This window comes from Podarcis cretensis (genome assembly GCF_951804945.1).
Source record: "Podarcis cretensis genome assembly, chromosome: 17".
Classification (NCBI taxonomy): domain Eukaryota; kingdom Metazoa; phylum Chordata; class Lepidosauria; order Squamata; family Lacertidae; genus Podarcis; species Podarcis cretensis.
In genome coordinates this window covers 37,024,442-37,047,310 of record NC_137187.1, presented here as the reverse complement: position 1 = coordinate 37,047,310, position 22,869 = coordinate 37,024,442, and the positions used below count along the sequence as shown (strand labels likewise).

General features: G+C 44.3%; 2 protein-coding genes and 1 long non-coding RNA gene across 6 annotated transcripts; 1 reads left to right on the top strand and 2 right to left on the bottom strand.

The window, feature by feature from the left end:
- The first annotated feature begins 377 nt into the window (after positions 1-377).
- Positions 378-1,352, top strand: LOC307206798. The gene is made up of 2 exons (XR_013834504.1): positions 378-436; positions 795-1,352. It is a non-coding gene; the product is annotated as an uncharacterized lncRNA (long non-coding RNA).
- Positions 1,353-1,894: 542 nt separating this feature from the next.
- LOC307206755 (RNA-binding protein 3-like) lies at positions 1,895-9,108 on the bottom strand. Of its 4 annotated transcripts, none has more exons than XR_013834473.1 (8): positions 7,671-7,792; positions 7,475-7,581; positions 6,258-6,363; positions 6,073-6,148; positions 5,924-5,991; positions 3,086-3,225; positions 2,521-2,597; positions 1,895-2,321 (listed from the first exon to the last, which is right to left on the bottom strand). XR_013834473.1 is itself a non-coding variant. In XM_079960159.1 (7 exons), the coding sequence occupies exons 2-6, from the start codon at positions 7,771-7,773 to the stop codon at positions 5,925-5,927; spliced, it is 459 nt and encodes a 152-aa protein (XP_079816285.1). In that variant the 5' UTR covers positions 7,774-7,792; positions 8,951-9,108; the 3' UTR covers positions 4,890-5,530; position 5,924. The 4 variants fall into 4 exon arrangements, 2 of the variants coding, with proteins under 2 accessions (XP_079816285.1, XP_079816284.1); XR_013834474.1 differs by having other exon boundaries at positions 5,924-5,988; XM_079960159.1 differs by lacking the exons at positions 1,895-2,321; positions 2,521-2,597; positions 3,086-3,225 and adding exons at positions 4,890-5,530; positions 8,951-9,108.
- A 6,475-nt stretch (positions 9,109-15,583) lies between these two features.
- Positions 15,584-20,366, bottom strand: LOC307206775 (homeobox protein prophet of Pit-1-like). The gene is made up of 3 exons (XM_079960187.1): positions 20,126-20,366; positions 17,103-17,341; positions 15,584-16,103 (listed from the first exon to the last, which is right to left on the bottom strand). Exons 1-3 carry the CDS (start codon positions 20,202-20,204, stop codon positions 15,762-15,764), a joined length of 660 nt encoding a protein of 219 aa, XP_079816313.1. The 5' UTR covers positions 20,205-20,366; the 3' UTR covers positions 15,584-15,761.
- Positions 20,367-22,869: the final 2,503 nt, after the last annotated feature.

Here is a 22,869-nt window from a genome sequence, read left to right as displayed (position 1 = left end):
CTCTCCACGGACTGGCAGCTGCTCTTTCTCGAGGGTTTCGGGCCGGGTTGCTGTCCCAAGCCCGCGTGCAGATGCTGCTGGGGATGGAGGCTGGAGCCTTCTAGCAAGGCAGACGCCGCGCCACCGAGCCAGGCCCTTCCCATAATGTGAGAGCGCCAAGAAAACAAAGGAAAAATCCGTGTTCCTCTGGTTGCTAGTTGATGGTGGCCAAGGTATAAATTAAGCCATCGCCCAGATTCCTCCCAAGTTTCCTACATTTTGACTTTACAATGAAGGGTAGTTTGCTTAAGTTACGATCTTATATTAATCTTGATCACTCAGAAGTAGAAAAATGTCTGTTCCCCTGAAAGGTGGCCCCTACTAAGACTTTCATTGCTCACATACAAGCTCTTTTAAGGAACAATACGTGGTTTTGCTTTTTTTAAGCGTGTAAGCGGTGGCGCTGTGGGTTAAAGCCTCAGCGCCTAGGACTTGCCGATCGAAAGGTCGGCGGTTTGAATCCCTGCGGCGGGGTGCGCTCCCGCTGCTCGGTCCCAGCGCCTGCCAACCTAGCAGTTCGAAAGCACCTCCGGGTGCAAGTAGATAAATAGGGACTGCTTACCAGCGGGAAGGTAAACGGCGTTTCCGTGTGCGGCTCTGGCTCGCCAGAGCAGCGATGTCACGCTGGCCACGTGACCCGGAAGTGTCTCCGGACAGCGCTGGCCCCTGGCCTCTTAAGTGAGATGGGCGCACAACCCCAGAGTCTGTCAAGACTGGCCCGTACGGGCAGGGGTACCTTTACCTTTACCTTTAAGCTTTGCGAAAACCAGCGTAAAAAAACAAAGGCTCTTAAAAATAACTTGCAAGTTCATGTACAGATATGGAAACAGCCCAGATCCCTATTTTATGCGTACCCTTCTTTGTTATGGATACATGCTTGGAAACTAGGCATGTTACAGCACTCTTCATGTGCAAATGGAATCCAAGACACTAAATCTTCCATGGAAGCATCTTACTACACAATATGGAGAACAGGAGTGCATCTATCACAATAGGCAAGAACATGAGTGACATTTTGCTAGTTGTCCTAACTTTGCCATGGGTCGTTTATCAGATGAAGCAACATCCAGCACTCCCAGTGTTAAAAGATATATAAACTGGGTGCCAAATGGCTCCTTCAACCAAGGTTGCAGTTGCCAAAATTAAATGTCCAGTTGGCATTTTTGGACAAGATGTGAGCCAAGAGCTCTGAGAAGAGGCACTATCCAGGGACAATCCACATACATATTTGCCTTAATGGTGACTGCTCCTGCTTAAAATGCACAGAAAAAGCATTATGGTTCCCAAAATTCATTCCGATTGTGCAAAACAAATGTAACTGAGAATTCCACACGAATAGCCTATTAGTGTGTGAAAACAGTCCACATCCAAGGATTCCCAGACATGCCCCTCCAGATGGTGAAAACATCAGGTACCATCCTTGCGCCCGGACATCTTCATTTGGTCTCAAGTGGTCAAGACAGGTGCAAAATGCACCTGGTGCCTAGCTGATTTTGCACCCAGAGTGATTTAGACTTGTATTTTTTCCCATTTGATGTTATGTATTCTGATCACTAAATAAATTCAGAAATAGAAAATCATGCACAAAGCTAGTTAATCCAAGTCATATGAGGGTTCCTGTCTTTTCCACTGAGGCATGTTCTGCATTTCTTATAAAACATTTTTTTGAGGTATGGTAAAATACCTATCAAACATACTCATTAAGTTCACACTTGTAATCCTTTGCCTACTCGTCTGATGTGCAAGGAGTTGGAAGTCAATGCACCCTTCTTTAATGTTAACCAGCTGCTTACCCTGTAAGGTTGTATACGTGTTAAGATGGTGATGTGCTGAATAATACAAGCTGAACACTAAGTCAGTTACTGTTTCATTTTTATTAGAAGCCATGGTTTAACATATTTGGAATTCAAAGCACATGAATATTTGTTTTAAGTAGTATTTAAATTTTACATCACTTGGTAAGGTTTCAGACACTCTTCCACTTATATGTCTCATTAAAAGATTTTAGCTCAAGCACTGCACAAGCCTACCCCAAAACACACTATATATAGCTAGCATTCACATTTTACAAATTAAATTAAACATTTCAGAAAGTGCTGTAATACATGATTGAGCACCCACAATTCTTTAAATTCAGTTCACTTTTGAGCACTTTCCACTTCTTAGCCAGCCGGCCTCCTCATAAGCACTTATATTCCAACAGTATTGAATGCACGGCCCGTAGTAATCTACTTGCTCCACTGCTGTCAGCTGATAGGTTCATTCCAGTAATGACACTTAACCTAATACGGAATGCAAGAAGACAAATTAGCACACAGAACTCACCGATTTAATGTGCTAAGTCAGTTAATACTCTTACAGGAGTTTGTGCCAAGGCCTTTTAACATAAATCCGACCTAAACTCAAACCAATTGAGCTTACTGTTCCTGCTCCCTTCAGATACATCTAATTTAATGGGTTTTTAAAAATAAACAAACAAACCTGTCTGAATGGCTGAACAAGTCTCTGCAAGAGGCATCTTCCTCTTGTCCACTTAATACCCAGTAGCTATAGGGACCCTGCAAGAAAAGAATTGGTCAGTCATTATAGAAGGATACCCTAGATAAGAAACAGCCATTTATGAGCCTTGAGGCATGAAGTTCCTGGTTTTGAAGAAAGAAACTAATTGCTTATTAAAGTTAGAAAATTTAAATGGTTACTTCTGTGGCATCCAAGTTTGTCACAAGTTTATCATGCACAAGGTATGGGCCACGCTACTTTCATCAAGTGCTGCAAGAAAAAAGTGACCATAGCTATTTGCTGCCATCAGTTCTTGCACAAGCAGAACACTTAGCAATATAGTTGTACTGTGTGTGACTAATGAAGTACCAATTCACTAGTAACATGCTTCTGACCCTCTCCAATGGAAGTTTGATCTCCTATTTACTTTTGCATAGCCAAAATCAATTTGTACCATAGCCACAGTTTAATGGCACAGCAACACAGCCATGCTTAAACTACTGAATATGAAAGCAAAGATTTTCCTCTAAGAAAAATATATATTTACTTTGATGTGGGAGAAACTGTTTATTTCGTAGCACAAGTTCAGGATCCAAAGAGTAGTCCCTATTCCATTCCATCACTTCTTTCAAGATCGTGTGGCCAACACTTTTTCAGGATAGAATAGCCACCATCATCTCTTCTAACCTGTCAAAAACAAGGCAGTGTCACTTAACACAAGTTCATTCAAATTCTCATTGTATTCAGATTATACATGTCTAACAGGATATTCCAAGCCTAGGTGATGCTGTTCACCTAGCCCTTGGGAGATTCCCCAAGTTATTAAGTTCAGATTTTTCTCCCACTTTTAGATTCTTGTCCAAAAGCCACCATATGCACTAAGAATTGGAAAAGTTTTAAGTGGAAATAGAAGCCTCCCACACCCAAACAATGTTGCAATCGGAAGTCTTCCCAATTGACAAGTCCAAGGTCAGCACAAGGCACAATTACAAGATATTGGACAAAACAGCAAATGCAGCTGGATGAACCCAAGTACCGTTTGGCCAACTACCTTCCCTCTAGTTTTTGAAAGCAAATCTCAAGTCGCAACAGCCAGATAGGCCCTCCCACCCCAGATAAAAAAAGGAGCAGATTCAGTCCAAGTTCTCGTGGGGTCTGAGGAGACCCCAAACTTGCCCAGTACGTTTGTCAAAGAAATAAGAATCAGTGGTTTGCTGTAGCCACAAGAATGGAGCTCTGTGGGAGGGAAGATGCAGACATGAGCAAAAAAGTTACCTCGAAATACAGGACTATTTCCACAAATGAACTAGCCAAGAGCAGCTTTCGTCTCACATGGATCGCACTGAAGGAGGCACAACACACTTCGGGGTCTCCAAGGACACTGGCTTCCACACGCTAGCAGAGAATTCTCACAGTGTAAGAACAGGACAGAGCTAACTACAGGTAGGCCCATCTAGGCCCAATATCAGTTCAGCCTTAACCCTGAACAAAGCCTCAAGGCCCCCCAGTTTCAAAAACTTCCTTCTCCACCAGCTCATCTGACAGCTGAAATTTTCCAGTTGTAGTAGGACACATTATCCTACTTTAGCATTTGTGTAAGGAGGCAGGTCCTTCCCAAGTCTTCCTCTCTAGCAACAGCAATACTGTGTACTACTATTGTAGCAAGGAGAACCAACCCATTCTAGGTTATAACACTGAACTTAAATGTTTAAACATAGGGCACATGTTTCATCACACGTGTTTTGGCTTGGTACCCTGTATTTTGGCCCCTCTGTAGTAGTGACTCCCAAACCAAAAATAATGATTTGCCTTCACTAAAGGCTCAGCTAAATAATTCACTGTTTGAAGACTAAGAAAGAAAGCCCAAGATTTGCAGGTAACACTGTATTGAACTCCACTGGAGCCTTGTTTGAAACACAAGACCCCACAGGTATTTCACCGCCACCAGCCACTACCCAAATTCATTTCCCCAGGATAGCACTGGCACAGCTATAAACATTCTAGGGAATCATGTGTTGGTTTATGCAATTAGGGTAATATATATCATTTAGATACAAAGTTATTCAGATACAACATGACTAACAAGATGCTACAATTATAGCTTAAAGTCATGCTAAAATATCCTATAGCCAGTTTAAGGAGCAGACAGATGTTTCCACTTCCCCATGTTGAAGATTTCCTGTTTCCACCATTTCACACCAACCACTTAAGTATTAGTGTATATCAAATTTATTACTTGGGTACCAACCCCGGGATTTACCTAGGTGAGGCCCAACATGCTTTTGCTTCCTTGTCACTAAGCTATCAAAGTTGTGCGGTGCAATGTGATGTCAAACGTCAAGAGCAGAGAATTGTTTCAGATGGGATTTTAATGGGCTTCGTAAAGCCAAAAACTCAGTACAGGAACTTCCTTATCCACTTCAAATACAATGTCAATTGAATTATGCACGTTTCTTCCAGTAAAAAAAGGACAATATAAACAAACATTTTCAAGAACCTCTCAAAGCGTTCAGTTTTGATTTCTGGATTTACTTTTTACAGTAAAATAGCTTTTTACTAAACCAGCGTGAATCATTTAATTCTTTTACTAATACCAAGGTGGTTTGCATTTGTTGCCCTCCCTTACTATGCTAAGAGTAGAACTCAAGTGCATTGCACTATTTCAAAAAAAAAAAGGTTTGCTCAGTTTCCAGCTGTTTAAAGTTGTAGGGCCCCATGTGTCACGTTAAAAGAAACCTTGGATTGAGAAAGCAAGACAAATAAAACCGATTTCAAAATTGCTTAAAAACCACTCTTGAAAAAACCAACTCTTGAGCAAAGTCTAAACAGGCCATCTTGTAGAGGAAGCTTTCGGGCTGCATGTGACAAAAGCTATATGGGGGAAGATACAAGTAGGTAACTAAACAAGATTCAGCGAAGCTCCAAAAATCTTTATAAATACGGCCATTGGAAGGACGATCTTGATTCAGGAAGGATTTTTACTCGGTGTGAGCTGAGGACAAGAAGCAGGTACAATCATAAAGGCACAAGCATATGGACATGTTGCAGCAATTCACCACTCCTAGACTTTTTTAGATTAGTGATGCTAGGAATCTCAGGCCCTCCCCCAGTTAGCACTCTGACAACTTTGCAATTTGAATTTAAGAGTTCTTTATGGTCCAACATGCACTTAAAAGTTATTTACCAGTAATGTGAACTGAGGGCTGCAATGTTTTAGATCTGAGCAAATGGCAGATAAACAAAAAAGAAAAGAAACATCTTTGATACTGACAACTCAGTAGGGAGCTGTAGTTACTGCTGTTACTCAGTGTGAAGTCGGAACACTGATAGTTCACAAGCGTTTTGGCAAGACAGCATTTTCACTCCCTTCCCAAAATCCACTTACCTCAGTTGTCATAGTTGTCTCTGTAAGAGCCTCCTGAAGAGTAGCGATCGTTATAACCTCCCTGACTTCTGAAAACAAAGCATTTGTGTTTTATATCTGCTCACCTAAAACTGAACATTAATGATGTTCTTGCACATCAGCACAATTACCTGCCGTAGTCCCGGGAACCGCTGTAGCCTCCACTTCTGTTGTCGTATCGCCCACCATAGCTTCTGTCTCCACCACCTCCAAGGAGGGAAAAAAAACATTTCAGTGACAGCTAAGCCACCAGCAACCCCAACCACTTTATTACTCCAATGCATGCAAATGTTTGTTTCAATCTCCTTATACTCACCTCTGGAATAACCACGGCCTCGCCCCCTGCCTCCAAAGTAGCCACCTCTAGATCCACGGGAAGACTTCCCTGCGTGATCAACTCTTATCTGGCGCCCATCTACAGACTGATAATGAACAAGTACTTTAATTATGACCATTGCTTAACTAGCTGATCAAACAAAGCAACTATTTACATGAATTTTCATATGCATATAACCAATTGTTAATAAAACATGACTTCTCACCAATTACTATTGCTCTTATTAAGATACTGTAGAGCTCAGGGGATTTATTTCTAAATTGAATTCTGAAGTTCTCCACCTGTGTAGATTTGGGTATCTGCCACTTGCATTACAAAAGATCTACAAGCAAAAGCAGCTATTCTGGAACTTGCACTCCAAACAGCAAATTGAATCACTTAAAAAATAATTTCCCAAAGATAAGTCAATATTCTGAAAAACCTGTGGTAGCCTTAAGAAATGGAATCACAGAAAGCAGTCCTGCTGCTGAGATTCCTGTTGGGTGCAAACCTTGTAAAGGTGGGTGGTAAATAATCTGAGAGTAGCTTGTCTCAGAGTGGCTGGGGAACCTCAGCCAGATGGCCTGGGTATAAATAACATTATTATTATTATATGAAAGTAAGAAGGGCAGTGGAAATGTGAACTACCAATGCCACTCAATGAGCTTTCAATACATCTGGAAGAATGCAGGATCCAGCTTCCCAAGAGCCAGATCCCAGGCAGTATGGCAAATGCTGATAGAAGCAAAAGTCCAGCAGCATCTCTGGAGGTCCACAGGTTCCTCATCTGTGCCTGTTATCAATGTACCTGTCTCTCACCAGTTTATGACCTTAAAAATGCTCACTTTGACACTAAATCAGAAGCATCATCACCGCATGTGCTTTTAGGTAACCTGCATAGACTGCAACAGCTCCCTACTATTGGGTTGACACTTGCAAGCAAGAAAAGGCCATTTTCTGGTATAGTTTATTTAAGGGCATTTCACAAAAACTAAAATCAAAGTAGTATGGTTCCTGGGAAACTGTTTGTTTTTTGTTTGTTTCATTGTATTTTAACCCGTATTTTAAATTGGTTTCCCCATTACGTTTTTATTGTAATTTTACTGGTGTTAGTTGCCCTGAGCCTGGCTCTGGCTTGGGAATATTATTATTATGTAAGTAAAGCTGCCAGGTCACAGTAGAACAGACAACAGATCACATCACAACAAAGTACTCACCTCTCCATTCATGGCTCTCATGGCATCTGATGCATGTTCAGGATTGGCAAAGGTGATAAAGCCAAAGCCTCTTGATCTCTGGGTCTCTTTATCCTTGATCACAACAACTAAGAACAGAAAACAAAAGTAGCTAAAGTTATCCAATTTTATGTTGATCCCAGGGGAAAACTCCATCCCCAACACCACACTTGCTTACCTTCAGAAATGGGTCCAAAAGAGCTGAAATGCTGCTCCAGGCCTTGCTCATCTGTGTCAAAATTCAGACCCCCAACAAACAGCTTTCCTTCTTCAGAAGACATAATGGTGGTAGGGAGGAGTCTGAAGAAGAGAAACGCGCACAACTGTGGATCAGAGGTCTAATACTGGAATAATTCCATTATGAGAATTTGAGGAACCACCAGTGCTTATTCCAGAGCAAGTTAGCAAAATCCAGCTGCTAACAACCTGTCGCAGTCCGTGAGGGAAAATTTGAAACTCCCAACCCTCCAGAAACACCAGACACCGTTAAGTATTAGTCCCAATATTTTCAGTACACTTGCACTGTTCACTCAATTCATCAAGTGTGGCTTAATCCCCCCCTCTTAGAAGTCACCCTGCATGTGGTGCCACAACACTAAGAAAACCTGTTGCAGGTTTTATAATGCATGCTGTCTCCATCTCTTCCACCCACCCTCGCCTAGCCAAGCTCCATGTGTTTGCGCATTACTTCCAATCAGAAAAAGGAAAGCTTCTCAGGGCCGTGCTAATACGTCCCCGCCCTTCGCGTCACAGCAGCAGTTGCTAAATCTGACCCACTTCAAGCGCCTACAAGCTTCGAGTTCAGGGCTGCTGTTGGGCTTTTTTAAAAAATAAATAAATAAAGAGGAGCAAGCCTTAAGCCCCGCCTCAGTTTCTATTTCAACTGCATGTTCCTCCTCAGCGGAAGGCGAAGGAAACGGCGCTTCCCCCTCCCCGCCTCGAGGCCGCCCTCCATTTCCCCGCCTCGAGCGCCATCTTGTTCACCCCCAGCTTAAAGAGGGGCAATCCGGACGACCAAAGATGGCGGCAGGCGACGAAGGCCGCTGCATGGCCTCGCCAGTGCGCCCCGCGCGCCCGCCGGGAACCCCTCCGCCATTTCCTGGCTCTGCTTCTTCTCATGCCCGCCCCGCCCCCCCGGTTCCAAAACCAAAACGCGCATGCGCGCCACGCCAGACCGCTGTTTTCTCTCTCTCTCTCTCGCGGCGCGAGGGGAACCGGGCTCCTCCGCCGCATGCGCACATAATCAGCATTCGGAACGCCGCTCCGAACGCGCGTGCGCTTTGGTGCCACGGCCCCCCACTGCCACCCCCTCACGTCGTCGCTACCGAGGAACGGCCACCGTTACCTCGCTACTGACGTACTTGTTTGAACGGAAGCGTCGGAAACAACCCGCCCCCGCACCGTGCATTTCACCAACAACAAAGGAAGCCCGCAAGACCGCCCCCCTCACCGCCTTACCGAAGAGAAGCTTCCTGGGCTCAAGCAGCTGAAAATGCGGCCGAGGCACCGCCCGCGCTTCGCTTATATAGCGTCCCGCCCACCGCGATCAATCACGTGATGGACGCCGCGCCTTCCTAGGGTTAAGTGCGCAAACTACGCATGCGCTTACTACGCACGACCGTTACGCCTGTGGTACGAGAGAGGTCGCTCCGACATCCGGGGATCCGTTCGACTTTTTCCCTCCAAAAAGAGATGTGCTACAGCATCCGGGGCCTTTGTTCACTCGCGCGAGGCTTCCGCCTCCCTCTCCATTCCACATAATAGAGACCTGCACTTCCGGTTCTGACTGGATTGTAGGGCGGGGGGGGGAGCGACTGCTTAATTGAGGCCGTGCTTTGCGAAATGGTCATTCTTGTTCCCTCCATTTCTGAAGGAAGGCTTTTTTACGGGCAGGGAGGGAGAAGGGCTAAAAGGAAGACGAAGAGCGCCGACCGTTAAGGGCGGGACGTTTGACTCGCCCGTTTTTTTTGAAGCAAGGCGGGTTTTGTGGTGCCTTGAAAGACAAACTGAGGAAATAATGTGGGACCCTAAACAGGTTTCTTGCAGCCCAGGCCTCCGTGGACAATATTATTATCGGGAAATGTTTAATGTTTGACGTTATACGATGCTTTTATGTCCTGGGAGCCTCCAGAGTGGCGGGGAATAAATCATTAATACAATTCTTCTTCTTATTCCCAAGTTTGCGGGGGCTGCCTCGCAGGGCTGAGGGGATGCGAAGAGCGAGGCGCACGTTCCGACGTTAGTGAAGCCGATTGACGCGCGTCACGCGCTGCTAGCCCGCCGGGCACTGGTTCGGGCCTCGGTGCGCGCAGGCGGTTCCACCTTCGCAACCCCTTTGCTCTCGCTCCGAGGAGGCTTGAAACGCTTCCCCCGCGGGCTTCTGAATACCTCCGTTCCCGAGGCCAGCAGCGCCCTTCTGCATATGTGGACGTAGGCCAGACGGTACCGTCTGTACTCAAAATGAAAAAGCCATGGATAAAGAACGCGATTCCAGAAATTGCAATACTCGGTAGCACCGAATCAGCCGCCGTCGACAGCTTGCTCTCTATTCCGTGGACATGTTAGCTGTTCCTTATAAAGATAATTTCTTAACGATTGCTTTCGGGAGCAAATTCCTACATATTTCTAGCTTTTCCCCACGACGTTAAATTGAATGGACCACTTACAAATGGGACCCAGATAGCTCATAACTACGGAGATTCATCACCTCGTGCATCCTAACCTCAAAAAAGCATTACTAACCTTTTCATTACTAACGCACGAAACCTGATACTATGAGATTTATGACATTGCCTTTTAAAAGAGGCTGTTGCCATGGTAGTCTTGCAGGGTTCCCGCCACTGCTCCATTTTCCCTCAGTTTGCTTGGAGGACTTTGCATTAGACTGCAGTTTGCTCCCTTGTGCTCAGACTGCAGTCCTAACCTTAATGTATGTTTACCCTGAAACAAGTTCCACTGAATTCAGTGTTGCTGTTCCTTTAAAAACTTGCACAAGGAAGAAATACCACTGAACATAGGACTTGCTCCTGAGTAAAATTTGCATGAGAAGACTGTTGCAACAGGCACGGCTAGCCTTCTGGAATTTGAAATAAAATAACTGCCCTGCAACATGTCTCAAAATGACAATAAGGATGCTTTTGTGTGCTGTAAATGTATTCTGCTTGAGCATTTTGGCCCACACTGTTATACATTACTAGAGGATCTTCTCAAGCTGCAGCATGTTGTATTTATGTGGCAGTAGCCTTTCTTGCCAACCTAGCAGTTTGAAAGCACGTCAAAGTGCAAGTAGATAAATAGGTACTGCTCCGGCGGGAAGGTAAATGGCGTTTCCATGCGCTGCTCTGGTTCACCAGAAGCGGCTTAGTCATGCTGGCCACATGACCCGGAAGCCTTACGCCGGCTCCCTCGGCCAATAAAGTGAGATGAGCGCCACAACCCCAGAGTCGGCCATAACTGGACCTAATGGCCAGGGGTCCCTTTACTAATTCAGTTTTACTAGCAAACCAGAAGCGGCTTAGTCATGCTGGCCACATGACCCGGAAGCCTTACGCCGGCTCCCTCGGCCAATAAAGCGAGATGAGCGCCACAACCCCAGAGTCGGCCACGACAGGACCTAATGGTCAGGGGTCCCTTTACCTAGCCTTTCTTGCATCAATTTGGAAAACGTTTCCCTTTTAGAAAAAACACAGTTGCCTAATTATAGCATCTGATTATCAACAGTGGAAAATAAATCTCAATCAACTAATGTATATCAAGTGGCAGTTTGTACACTCACGGATCCACTTGGTTTCCAGAGAGCTCTGGGGAGTTTTCTAGTTGGTGTGGCTGGCTTATATTTTGAAGTCCTAATAAAGCTGTGGAATACAGAGATGGTCTGGGCAATTGGCAGGATTTTTACAACACTACGAACGAGACCAATAGTGAATCCGATGGTGAAGAAGGCAGTTTCTGCACATGCTGTAGAGAGAAGTGAGGGGCAGATGGGGCTCATCAACTTGGGATGGTAGTTCATTGGGGTTTGGGGGAGAAGACACTGATTCTAACCCTCCACTGCCTTGCAGGCTATCTTCAGGAAAAGAAGGCTAAAATCAAATCTGGAGTAGAGTCCCTAAGGTGGTTGGATGGTGCCTTGTATGCCACCTTCCTGCAACTCCTGCAGCCAAGCTGGTGCCAGACATATTGCTCTGCTTTCTTCTGGACCACATCAGCGAGGCTGAGGGAGGGGTCCTATCGTCTGGGCAGCCCAAGATCTCCATGCACGCTGCCCAGGCTTGTGCCTGGGGAGGTCACTTTGGTGCTGCAAATGCAGCAGTCTGACTTCACCCCCACAAGCACACTCCATTGTCTCTTGAGACAGACAAATACCAACAGCATGGTAACCTTAAGATTGGATTATTGTAATGAGCTTCATATGAGGATGCCTTTGAATATAGTGCAGAAGCTTCAATTAGTGCTGCCTAACTTCTCATAGGTTTGAAGCAAGCATACCAGTACTGTTCCTATTACACTGGCTGCATATATATTTGCTTGCAAGCCCAATGCAAAGTGCTGTTTTTTACTTTTAAATCTCTTTACGGCTTTTTATGCCTCTCACAGTATAAACCTAGACTGTTATATCTTCACTTGAGGCCCATCTTCTGGACTCCTCTGAGGGAAATTGAAGGGTGATGACAAAGGAGAGGGCCTTTTCAGCTTTGGCTTCCCAACAGTGGAATACTTTCTCCAGAGGTCTGCCTGGCACTCACTGACATATTTTCAGCACCAGGTAAAAAGGTACCTCGCCCCCCCCGACTTTTGATGGTCTGTGTTATGTTTTATTATTATTGTGATGCAAAAGTTTTCTATTGCAGCTGGGAAGGATTGTTTCGAATTACGGTAAAAAAAACATAAAAAGTTTTATAATAATAAAAATAATAATAAAATGACTATCTTTTATGGAATAATGTGCTCTTGTTTATGCTTTTAAATATAAGTCTCTTGGAGGCCTTCTTAGATAACAAGTGACTAATAAGTCAAAATAATAATAATAATAATAATTAATAATTTCTTCATGTGTTCCATGTGCAGTTGTTTACATGCATATGCATTTGAGACCAGGTGAGCACATTCCAGCAGTCACTTTGTAAAAGTTACTGGTAGTCCTTATTGTTCTTGTATCATTCTCTTGAAAGATACCATCCTTGTTATGTCTTTGGGGAACGCCTTTGCAAGATTGTATTAATTTGCACACACATGCACTAGAATTCTTCACGGTTCAGCTCCTCTAGATTAATTAAAGCTCCCAATAGGTGGGTAGATGCATCTGGACATGCATCTATTTAAGGCACAAGCATGCAAATTATACAGACATAAAATCCCTTGGTGCCACTTTCCTTCCATCTTTTCCCTCCCCAAACAATGCTGATAATATAGATGTCACTGTGAATTTTTTTTTCTGTTTGAGTTGAAACTGTCCTGCAACAAAAACCAGCAGATCCATTTTAGCATTTAGCATATTATTAAACAAAGTATTTTGTAAAAAAACAAAACTGAAAACTCTGAAGTTTACTAATATACAGTATCCTGCTTCACTCTTTTAGAGGCCAGTGCTAGACTAGACAGGCTATTTCAGAGCAAATGAATGAAATCTGGAGTAGTAGGCCAAAAAGAGCTTTCAGCAGTACATAACGTGTGGTGGCGGAGGAGGGACAAAATCATTCTGAGGCAATGATTTGTCGTGTGCCACTCGAGGCACATCACACATACACAAGAGCACCCCAATTTTCATCTCTGAAATGTGGGATGGTGTGAAGGTACATTGAAATACATCCATCACCATCCATCTCAGATCCTTCAAGGTCTAAAAGCTAAATACAGTATACCTTGGGTTAAGAACTTAATTCGTTCCGGAGGTCCGTTCTTAACCTGAAACTGTTCTTAACCTGAAGCACCACTTTAACTAATGGGGCCTCCTGCTGCTGCCGCGCCGCCGGAGCACAATTTCTGTTCTCATCCTGAAGCAAAGTTCTTAACCCGAGGTATTATTTCTGGGTTAGTGGAGTCTGTAACCTGAAGCGTATGTACCACTGTACATAAACACTTTGCAAGGGTGTAATCTGGGTGGATTTGATTTAAATCACGATTTAAATCATGAGTCAGTAAGACTTGATTTAAATCACTAGTCAGTAAGACTTGATTTAAATCATTTTTTTTACAGAAAGACTCATTCTTGTTTGTATAATCTTAATATTTACAACCAGATGAAGGTTTCATTTTTGGAATAATAAATTTTCAGAGTAGTTTTTACAGTTATATCAAAAATTACTGATTTGGTTATACTATTAGAAATACATTGACAGATAATTATGAGATTATTGTGAGGCTTAGTAAGTTAACTGTTCATATTTGGACAACTTTTCTGCTGTACTTTACTGGAAGGAGAAAAACGATCATTACCTTAACAATTTAAACAATTTATTTAACTAAAATAATAACATTATAGCATATGTATCCATGTTTGTTAACAGATGCGGTTAAAAAAAAACCTTAGATTGAGATTTAGTACACATGAAAAACTGAAAACAAATCCTTATTTCTTGATGAATAGTCTTTAGACAACAATGTAACTTAAATAGAAAACTATCTTTAGAAAGATTTTCCCTCCAAAAGCATTTTATTTTAAAAATCTGATTTAAATAAAAAAAAATCTGATTTAAATAAAAAAACCTGATTTTTAATTTTCTTAAAAAATAATAATTGCTTTTTATTCACCCTGGGTGTAATGAAAGAGAGGCTGAAGCAGAAAAATAGCAGGCCTATTAACTTAAACTGTTTTAAAAGGCATAACAGGTATATGAAAATATACAGACATTTTGTGTGAGAGCCGAGGTGGACTATCTAAGCTTTTTCCAGCAGCTGCTGTGTTGTAATTTTCAGATGGGATTAATTGTGGCAGTGGTGTGTTAAAATTTTATGTATCTTTTTAAAATGTGTTTTTTTCTGGTTTGAATAGCATCCCTGAAATTACACAAAAACAGACAATGGTGCAAATATTTGATGAACTTGTGAGGAATATAGTGGACCATATCTGTCCTCCAAGAGCATAAAGCCATGGTTTTCAGACTGCATTTTTGGGAACAGGGATTTGCAAGATCTCTAACACTCACCAGTTTCCTATTCTCATTCATTTTGTTATTTAAGATCTCATTCATTTTTTATTTGTACAAATAATGTTTGTCTCTTCATCTGTTGCAATTACATTTGTTTAGGTATTCACATTTGTCTCCATAGTTCTGCTGTCTGAACTGATTCTGGAGTCTGTTCCCGGTGCTATATTAATACAAGTTCATATCTATCCATTTCTTTCAGAACAAATTAAAATAGAACAGTTCAATTTTTCTTTCTGCTCAAATATGCATGTCTCTCTAATGGAAACCTCCAGTGTTGTTCAGCAGTTTATCAGGGCTTTCTCAAAGGTAGTTTGCTCACCATTACTGATCTTCCCCTGCAGTTAGGGTAGCCACATGTCCTTTGAAAAGGACAGTCCTTTAATTGAAGCTATTTGAGGGTTGTCCAATTCAAATCCAGTTTAAAAATAAGGAGCCACAAGGAGAGCTGGAGGGCCCATCAACATTTAGTAGCACCTGCTGCCTGGCATCTTCTCAACTATGGTGAGTTGTTTTATAATTTTATTTAAATTATAGTAATTATTTCTAGATTTGTGTCTATACATATACATTACCATATGCAATTTTTATGCAAACTGGTGCCCTCTTTTTTTGGTGCTGCAAATCCTCTTTTTTGGCAATGCGTAACAGGTCACCCTGCTTTTTTAAATTGCAGATACTGAGAAGTTTGGGGTTCTAGGTTGCTCTCTAAGTTGTTCATGTGAAGGTTTGGCCCAACTGGCCTGGGCAGCACCTTACATGGACCAAGTCCTCTCTCTCCATTCGAGAAGACTTTGAGAAGCACAGGGGTTTTGTAGCAAAGGGCCAGGGGTTCTTCAGCAGATACATTGACGTGGCTTAAACAGGGTGTTACACTGAGCTTGTTCTTCAGATACCATGCATATCACTGTTTGGCAGTGGTGTGTGTGTGTGTGTGTGTGTGTGTGTGGGTGTGTGTTGTTGTTTATCACTGGAACAGTCAAGCACATGCAGCACAGTTGCTTAATGGAAGTCACTACCAGCAGAATAAACAAGACAATGGTTCACATCTTTGGTTATCTTAATGATAATTTCCCCTGCCCTGTGTTCCTGCACCTTGTCGATCTGCTGCAGAGAAGGAGCTCTTAGTTCCAGTGGGTGCTGGGGTCGAGACTCAGAGAGAGCACAGGAGGTGGCGGAGCAGCTGTGGAGCGCAGAGGGCTGTACCAGTCTTCGTGAGCATGGGAGGGTTGAGGGTGGTGGGGGGCAGGACAGGAAAACTGGGCAGAAGTAGCAGGGGGAGGTGGGGGTGGCAGAGTGTAGGTGGAGGGAAAGCGAGGCAGGTGATGATGTGACCCAAGAGTGGGGGGATATTGGTACTGTCGAGGTAGGGGTGTAGGCAGGGGGCAGAGGATACCAGGGGTGCCTGGTTTGGGCAGCGCTCGTTCCTGCTTTCGCTGCTTGGCTCGCCGGTTCTGGAACCAAACCTGTCAGCACAAGGAGAGAGAAAATGCATATTATGAATTGTATTCCCTGGGCAAGGCATCTCGGCAATGATGTTTAGAATAGAATTATTCCTGAAAATCCATAACTTGTCAGTGCCAGCCTTTTAAGAAAACCAAGAATGTTCTGGGACATCGGCAGGAGGTAAACATCTGCCAGAAGCAGGAAATTATGAGATAAGCTTGTGCAGTGTGTTTGGGATGGACTACTTACAAAACAATAAGCAAAAGGGGGATGATGCACATTTATACATAGGTATATGTAGGTAGACAGATTGGAATTGTGGGCCCAAGCAGAGATTCTTAGCAGCTTTCTGGACTTTGCACACTCAGCTGGTTCTCTGGTTAATATTTTTTTTTGTTAAAATAAAAAAATAGTAGGTATTGGGAGGGGGATGCTTCAGTTTCTCATATAGAATCTATGTTACAACAACATGTAACCAGTAACATTGGTCTGGTCCTGTGCCTTCTGTTTCAACTTTTAAACGCCTGCTGAAAACTTTTCCATTCCTTCAGGCAATTAAGAATGCATCTTTCCACAATTGTTACTTGGTTTCTGATTTTAACTATTTTCTATGGGTTTTGTTGTATGTAATTTTATGTACAATTGTTGTGAAGCACTCTGATTTTTTTATATTAATTAGTGATCTATAAATATTTTTATAAAGAAATACATGTAGCACAACTGTTTAAGTTTACATAAACGGAGAGCTTCAAGTCCATACACCCATTAATGCAGTTAGTAAAATACTGCCTCACTATTAGGAAAACAGTTAACTGAGAATGAAAAACACCAAAGGGGGGAAATAGTTCTAAATGTGACTTTAAAAAGCACACTTTCTTTGTCCCATGGTTGTAGAAAGCCACAGCACGTTAAGTGCCTTGGAGACCCAGTTTCCTAAAGGCCCCTTGCAGGCTGCTTTTAACACGTCCAATATGGCAGTGTCCATATGTTCTTGGGGCCATTACGTACTGAGCAGGTACCTGGATGCGAGCCTCATTGAGTTTGATAGCCCTGGCCAGCTCCTCTCGGCAGTAAATGTCAGGGTAATGGTTTTTTGCGAATGTTGCCTCCAGGTGATCTAGCTGGTCCTGGCTGAAGGTAGTCCGGTGACGTCTCCTGGTAGGGGCGGCAGCTGTGTGAAGGGAGGAAGGTGCAGCCGGAGAGACCCCAGCCGGTTCTGGTACATTGGGGAACTTCTTACAGAGGGGAACTTCCACATCTGGAAGGCAAGAAGAGGATCCACTGGCATCTCTCTGTCTTGACCTACAAGTCACCTTTATCCAAAACTTTGCTAGTGCCCCTCAGGACTGAGCACTTTTCAACTCCTACTCCTTTAACCCAACCTCACCCCCACCTTCCTCTCCGCCTACATCTCGAAGCACTCCTCTTAATGTGACATTGCTACAACAAGAACTCTGCAGCTGTGGGGTCTGTTTCGTCTTGCTTCTTTGCTCTAGATCATTCCCTCCCGACACTGCTTTTCCTTTTCGGAAGGCTCTTGGGAGTTCCATTTATGCATGTTTGCCAGCCCCGCGTAGTTTGGACCTTACATACTCATGCCCAGCTGGTTAGAGTGTGGTGCTGATAATATCAAGGTCACGGGTTTAATCCCCATATTCCAGCATTGCAGGGCGTTGGACTAGATTACCCTCAGGATCCCTTCCAACTCTACAATTCTATGATTCTATGAAAAGAGCTGGAAATGGAACAACCCTTGAAAGAGAGCCCTCTTCCTCCTGCATATTGCTCCCCACACTTCCCACCCTGTAGAACGATTCTTAAAAATTGTTATTTTTGGCTCAGGACAGCAGAATACTGTAGCTTGAGCCAACCCTGGTATGTGATCCTGGTGAGTGGCAGCAAGCAGACCTTATATTTCTTAGAACCACTTGGATATTGCTCCAGCTAGCTGCAAAAAGCTGTGTCGCAACTGTCTCTTCTTCATAAAGGGTCTCCTGCTTTGTAAGTTCTGTGAGTGTTTCAAATAATTTTTCAGAAGCCGCACCTGGCAGCATCAGGTGTTGTGAACCTTTACCTCTTGTACTGATAATGAAGTGCCGGAATGGTAACAATATTTCCCCGCACCCTTTCCCCAATTCCTTCCTGCAATCCCTAGGATTAACTGTGGGGAACATGATTCTCCAGCCCCCACTCCCTGGGAGAACCTGAGATCGTGAGAGTGAGGGGAGCACAATAGGCTCACCTGAAAAGCTAATTAATTTGGGACCCCAGCATAGAGGAACTTGAGCCCCCAGGGATCTGAGCCCAAACAGCTTTCTCATTAATGTCTTTCCATCTGAGTGTTTCGGGAGAGGCTGCCCCCAAGGGATTACAAGCCCCCCTCCAGCCTATTTCAGTCTCCTGCCACTCAGCAGTCTCCTCCAGCTCCTTAGAGGCTGTCATGTGGAAAATGAGTTTGCTCTTTCCTTGGGACAAGTTTCCTGCTTTTGTGGAGACTGTGGCAACTCTTCCCCTCCTAAAAGACCTCCTGGCTAAAATCACACTGAGCAAGATCTGGAACTAGGACAGATGGTTCCTTGACTATGCATGGAAGGGTTGCCCCTTCCAGGAAACCAAGGGAACGAAACTGCACATGCACCATACATTTAAAGCACATGACTTTCCTCACAACATCTTGAGAACTGTAGCTTACCTCTCACCGAACTATGATTCCCAGCACCCTTAACAGACTACAGTTCCCAGGATTCCTTTTAAAGGAGTCATGTGCTTTGAAATGTATGGTGTGCATGCAACCACAGTTACATTGCTTTCCGCTTCCATCACAAATTTGGGATTGATTTGGGGTTGCAAAAAGGCCAGGAGGCACCATCTGCTGGTGGCTTCATGGAATTTGGTCTCGGATCAGAATTAAGTTTGTGATTAGTGTTGTGATGAGCACAGAAGATGGTTCTGAAAGCCACAGACAGAATTCAAATAAGCTCTCCTGATATTCTCTCCTACCAAACCCCAACCTCAAAGTGTCTCCAGACTGTCGGTATTCTGTGGAAGGGGTTCAAGTATATACTGGGAAATTTAGGTTTACAATTAAAAGTGATTAAAGTGCTCCATTCTAGCACAACAACCACTTTAATAAAGCCAATGTAGTGTACCTGTTGGACTAGGACCCAGAATACCAGGATTCACATCCCTACTCAGCCACAAGCTCACTGGCTGATCTTAGGCCAGTCACTGTCCCTCGGCCTAACCTACTTTACAGGGTTGTTGTGAAGAGAAAACTGGGAATAGGAGAACTCTAAAAACCACATTGAGCTCCTTGGAGGAATAGGGGGCATATAAATATAATAAAGAAAGAGATGGACTTTCTGTGATTAGGAAGGAGACAGGGAGATGCACTGAGAAGTGTGGAATGTACAAATGATGAATGGGAAGATATATAAAAACTTTGCAAGCAAATCAGGATGAATGCTCATTGCTGTGTAACCTGCTTTACAAATAATGAATTCTCAATAGAGACCAGATATAATCTAACACACAAGCTTTGTGCTAGCAAATAAGGATAGATGCTCAATAAATAGGTCATCAGGAGAAGAGCTAGAGACACACCGTCCTGGAATATTCCCATCTCACTGTCCGTCTCTCCTCCAAAGCTCAACAATGGTGTAAGAAGAAGAAATACCACAAAATATCATTTCCCATTTAATACAGAAACAACGTACAGAAACAAAGATCACCCCAGACCTGCTTGACCCTGGTTTTTGGTTCTAATAAAAAGCTCTAAAAAGGAAGCCTTGCAAATGTTTCCTGAAGGCTTTTGTAGACTTCTTCCCACACAGTTTTCAAGTCCTGCTCAGAGCTGGAAGCACATCACTGATGTGCTGGCTCCCAAGTCCCCCTCCGCACAACCCCTGGTGTGGTAGTGACACATTCTCACATGCAGCTTTTCCACCACCCAAATGTCCAGTAGCATCTGGACCCTCTTTGGTCTAGATGGCCTCCCTGTGCCCCTTCTCATGTCTGTAGACCAAAGCTTCCTCAAACTCACCAGCTGTGGAGCTGACAGTCTCAGGGTATACGTCAGTGAACGCTTCGCTCTTCCTTTTCACTGTTCGTCCACCCTCCATCTCCTTTGATCCTTGCTGTGTCCCCCCCCCCAACCAAACTTTTAAGCCAGTTCTGACATCACCCCCTCCCTGGTTGTCTTACGTGTGGAGGGTGCGGCTTTGCCGTGTCGCCTCCCACCCCTTGGCTTGGAGCATCCCCTCCCAGGATGGAGATGGCCAGGAGCAGGAGGGGGTGGGGTGGGGTAGGGAAGGGAAGGGATGTTCACATCAAGGGAACGGGGCCAGGCAAGGCATGTGGAGTGGAAGGATACTGGAACTCTGGGTATATGTGCAGTCCGGAATATGAATTTGTGCAGCAGAGTTACTTTAAAAGTTATTTATGCAGGTTATAGATGTGCCTAGATGCTCTGTGAAAATGCTGCTGAATGGATGCATATGTCTGCATGTGGAGAGTTGTTGCATTGCTTTGTTACAGTTCCCTGTGATGCACTTGTAAGTATGTGTGCGTTTTTCTTTATGAGAGTTTTGTAGCTCTCTTGGAGTGGTGTGCACACCTTGACTTCCCAAGGTATGCCAATTGCTCTGTGAGTGTGTTGAATTGATGCCTTCCTTGACAGCACTCCGGAGGCCCTCTGTGGGTGGCAGCCCACCCTGAACCCATCTCCTGGGATAAGGTTCCAGCAATCATGACTTTCTATTGTCAAGGCAAATCCCTTGGAACAGCAGGAGCCAGCCAGTCCACAGAGAGGCCCTTGAAAAGCTCTCTGCTTGCCACATCCCCCTTGGAATTGACTTGCAGTGTCTGCAGCCCTTCCAGCCACTGCAAAAGCATCTCCACACTCGGATCCACCGCCGTCCTCCTTGCTGTCCTAACAGGGGTGAGGTGGGGGTCATATCAGGCCACTGCTTATCATTTTGGGTTTTCCTTGCTGAAGCTTTTGTCTTCGTGACACAATTGTGGAGCTTAAAAGCAATTCCAGAGGGACAAAGGTGCCAACTGGTCTGGCAGGTAAGGGGAACCTGCAGCTAGTCCAGCATTCCAGCTCACCATTGCTTGCAGGGTAGTGGTAAAGGACCCAAGTGGTGAATAGTGTGGCTGGGCACTGCTTGAGGCCACGTCCCACCCCAACACTGGGGAGCCAATCCCTTTTAAAAACAGACACGATGTAATGAAAGATCACAGCAATGGCACCAGTGGCTGCTTTGTGCCACGCAAGTGCCATGCCTGCCATTAAGTGTGGCTGGTGGCTGGACAGGAAGTCCAGCAGGTCATCAAAGAGTTCTAACCTCCACCATCTCTAACCTAGGAATCCTGCAGGGATCCAAGAATCCTGCACCTGCTTGGTTGCTATTGCAAAGGAAGCGAGCGACAGTTTGCTGCTTTTGTCTGGGAATCACCCAATGAAACTGATGGCTGAGAGGTTCTTCAAGACTGAGAATAATGAAATAAACCTCCACACAATGTGCAGTTCACTTAAGGGCTAGAATAGATAACATGTACAGAGGATAGACTGATCATTAGATATGATAGAACAGAATCTTTCCACGTTCATAAACCCTACCGCTGAGAACAGGGGAGTAACAGCAGGGTGTGGCCATTGCACATGTGCCTTAGAAAAATAGAATTAGAGCTGGAAGGGACCCTGAGGGTCATCTAGTCCAACCCCAGAAACATCTGGGTGGCCTTTTTGGAAATGTCACGGTGGACTAGAAGATGGTCTCATCCAGCAATACGATGCTTTGTGCTCTTGTGTATTGTTTCTTTATACCACCTGTGTGGCTTCCCGCCACCCCCCAAAGCTTCTGGGAAGTTAGTAGAAGGATGAGCCCTGAAATTGTGCATCGACTGTTGCTGTTGTGCTGATTGCCCTTCGATTGCGGTTTAATGTGATTAGGCCCTTGTGATTGCTAAGCCTTCCTCTCGGTCCCAGTGGGCAGCCTTCCTCATTATTATTAATTGGCAATCGTATGTGGAGAGGAGAGGCTGTGCCCTCAGGACATGGCACAAGGTATGGGGGGTGGCAGATGGCAGGAAATAAGAATCTCCAGCCCTCCCATAGCGCTATATGTCAATAAGCTTTTACAAATCATAGTTAAGTCTTGACCAAGTGTTGATTCTTTGAATCCAATGAATGAGTCTAATTGATGGGCTCCAGCCCACTTCTGCAGCTAGGAGGAGTACTGATTGCACATTTTCTTCTCCTTCACTAGTCAAACTAATAAGGGTGCAGCTGGGGTGACATTTCAGTTTTCAGTAGGGGGAGATTTTAGTCTGGGTAGTCCTACAGAGGCATTCATTAGAGGTACAATGAACTAGAGGTATGGTAGAAGCTGCAGTAGCATTATGGTGGCAGTTTCTGCCCCAGAAGGGTGCATGTTCAAGGGAATGCCTCCAGGGAACCTGCACAGGGTTGAAGACAATTTTGCCCCATCCTCAAGTGTGTTCACTGTTCCCTAAATATGGCTACATTGTGGTGGGAAGATTCCAAAAATGGAAATCCTAAACTCCCACTCTGGGATATATTCACACACAAGGTGAGGCAAAGGAGAAGATGGTTATCTCTGGTGTGTGAATCTGACTTCAAGCCAACATTAGTGATGTAACAACATCCTCCACCACATCAGATGGCTGCAAAGCAGCACAGGGGCTGCAGCAGCTCTCCACCACTCAATGCCTTGCTGCCTAGTGGTAGGCTGGCCTTGCACATAAGAAGAACCCTGCTAG

Coding starts and splice junctions, on each gene's coding strand:
- LOC307206775 (XM_079960187.1), bottom strand. CDS start 20,204: ATGGAGGGTGGACGAACAGTGAAAAGGAAGAGCGAAGCGTTCACTGAC. Junction 17,342..20,125: donor GACTGTCAGCTCCACAGCTG/GTGAGTTTGAGG, acceptor CTTGCCTTCCAG/ATGTGGAAGTTCCCCTCTGT. Junction 16,104..17,102: donor TCAATGAGGCTCGCATCCAG/GTACCTGCTCAG, acceptor TTGTGCTGACAG/GTTTGGTTCCAGAACCGGCG.
- LOC307206755 (XM_079960159.1), bottom strand. CDS start 7,773: ATGTCTTCTGAAGAAGGAAAGCTGTTTGTTGGGGGTCTGAATTTTGAC. Junction 7,582..7,670: donor TTTTGGACCCATTTCTGAAG/GTAAGCAAGTGT, acceptor TTCTGTTCTTAG/TTGTTGTGATCAAGGATAAA. Junction 6,149..6,257: donor AGGCCGTGGTTATTCCAGAG/GTGAGTATAAGG, acceptor CCCTCCTTGGAG/GTGGTGGAGACAGAAGCTAT.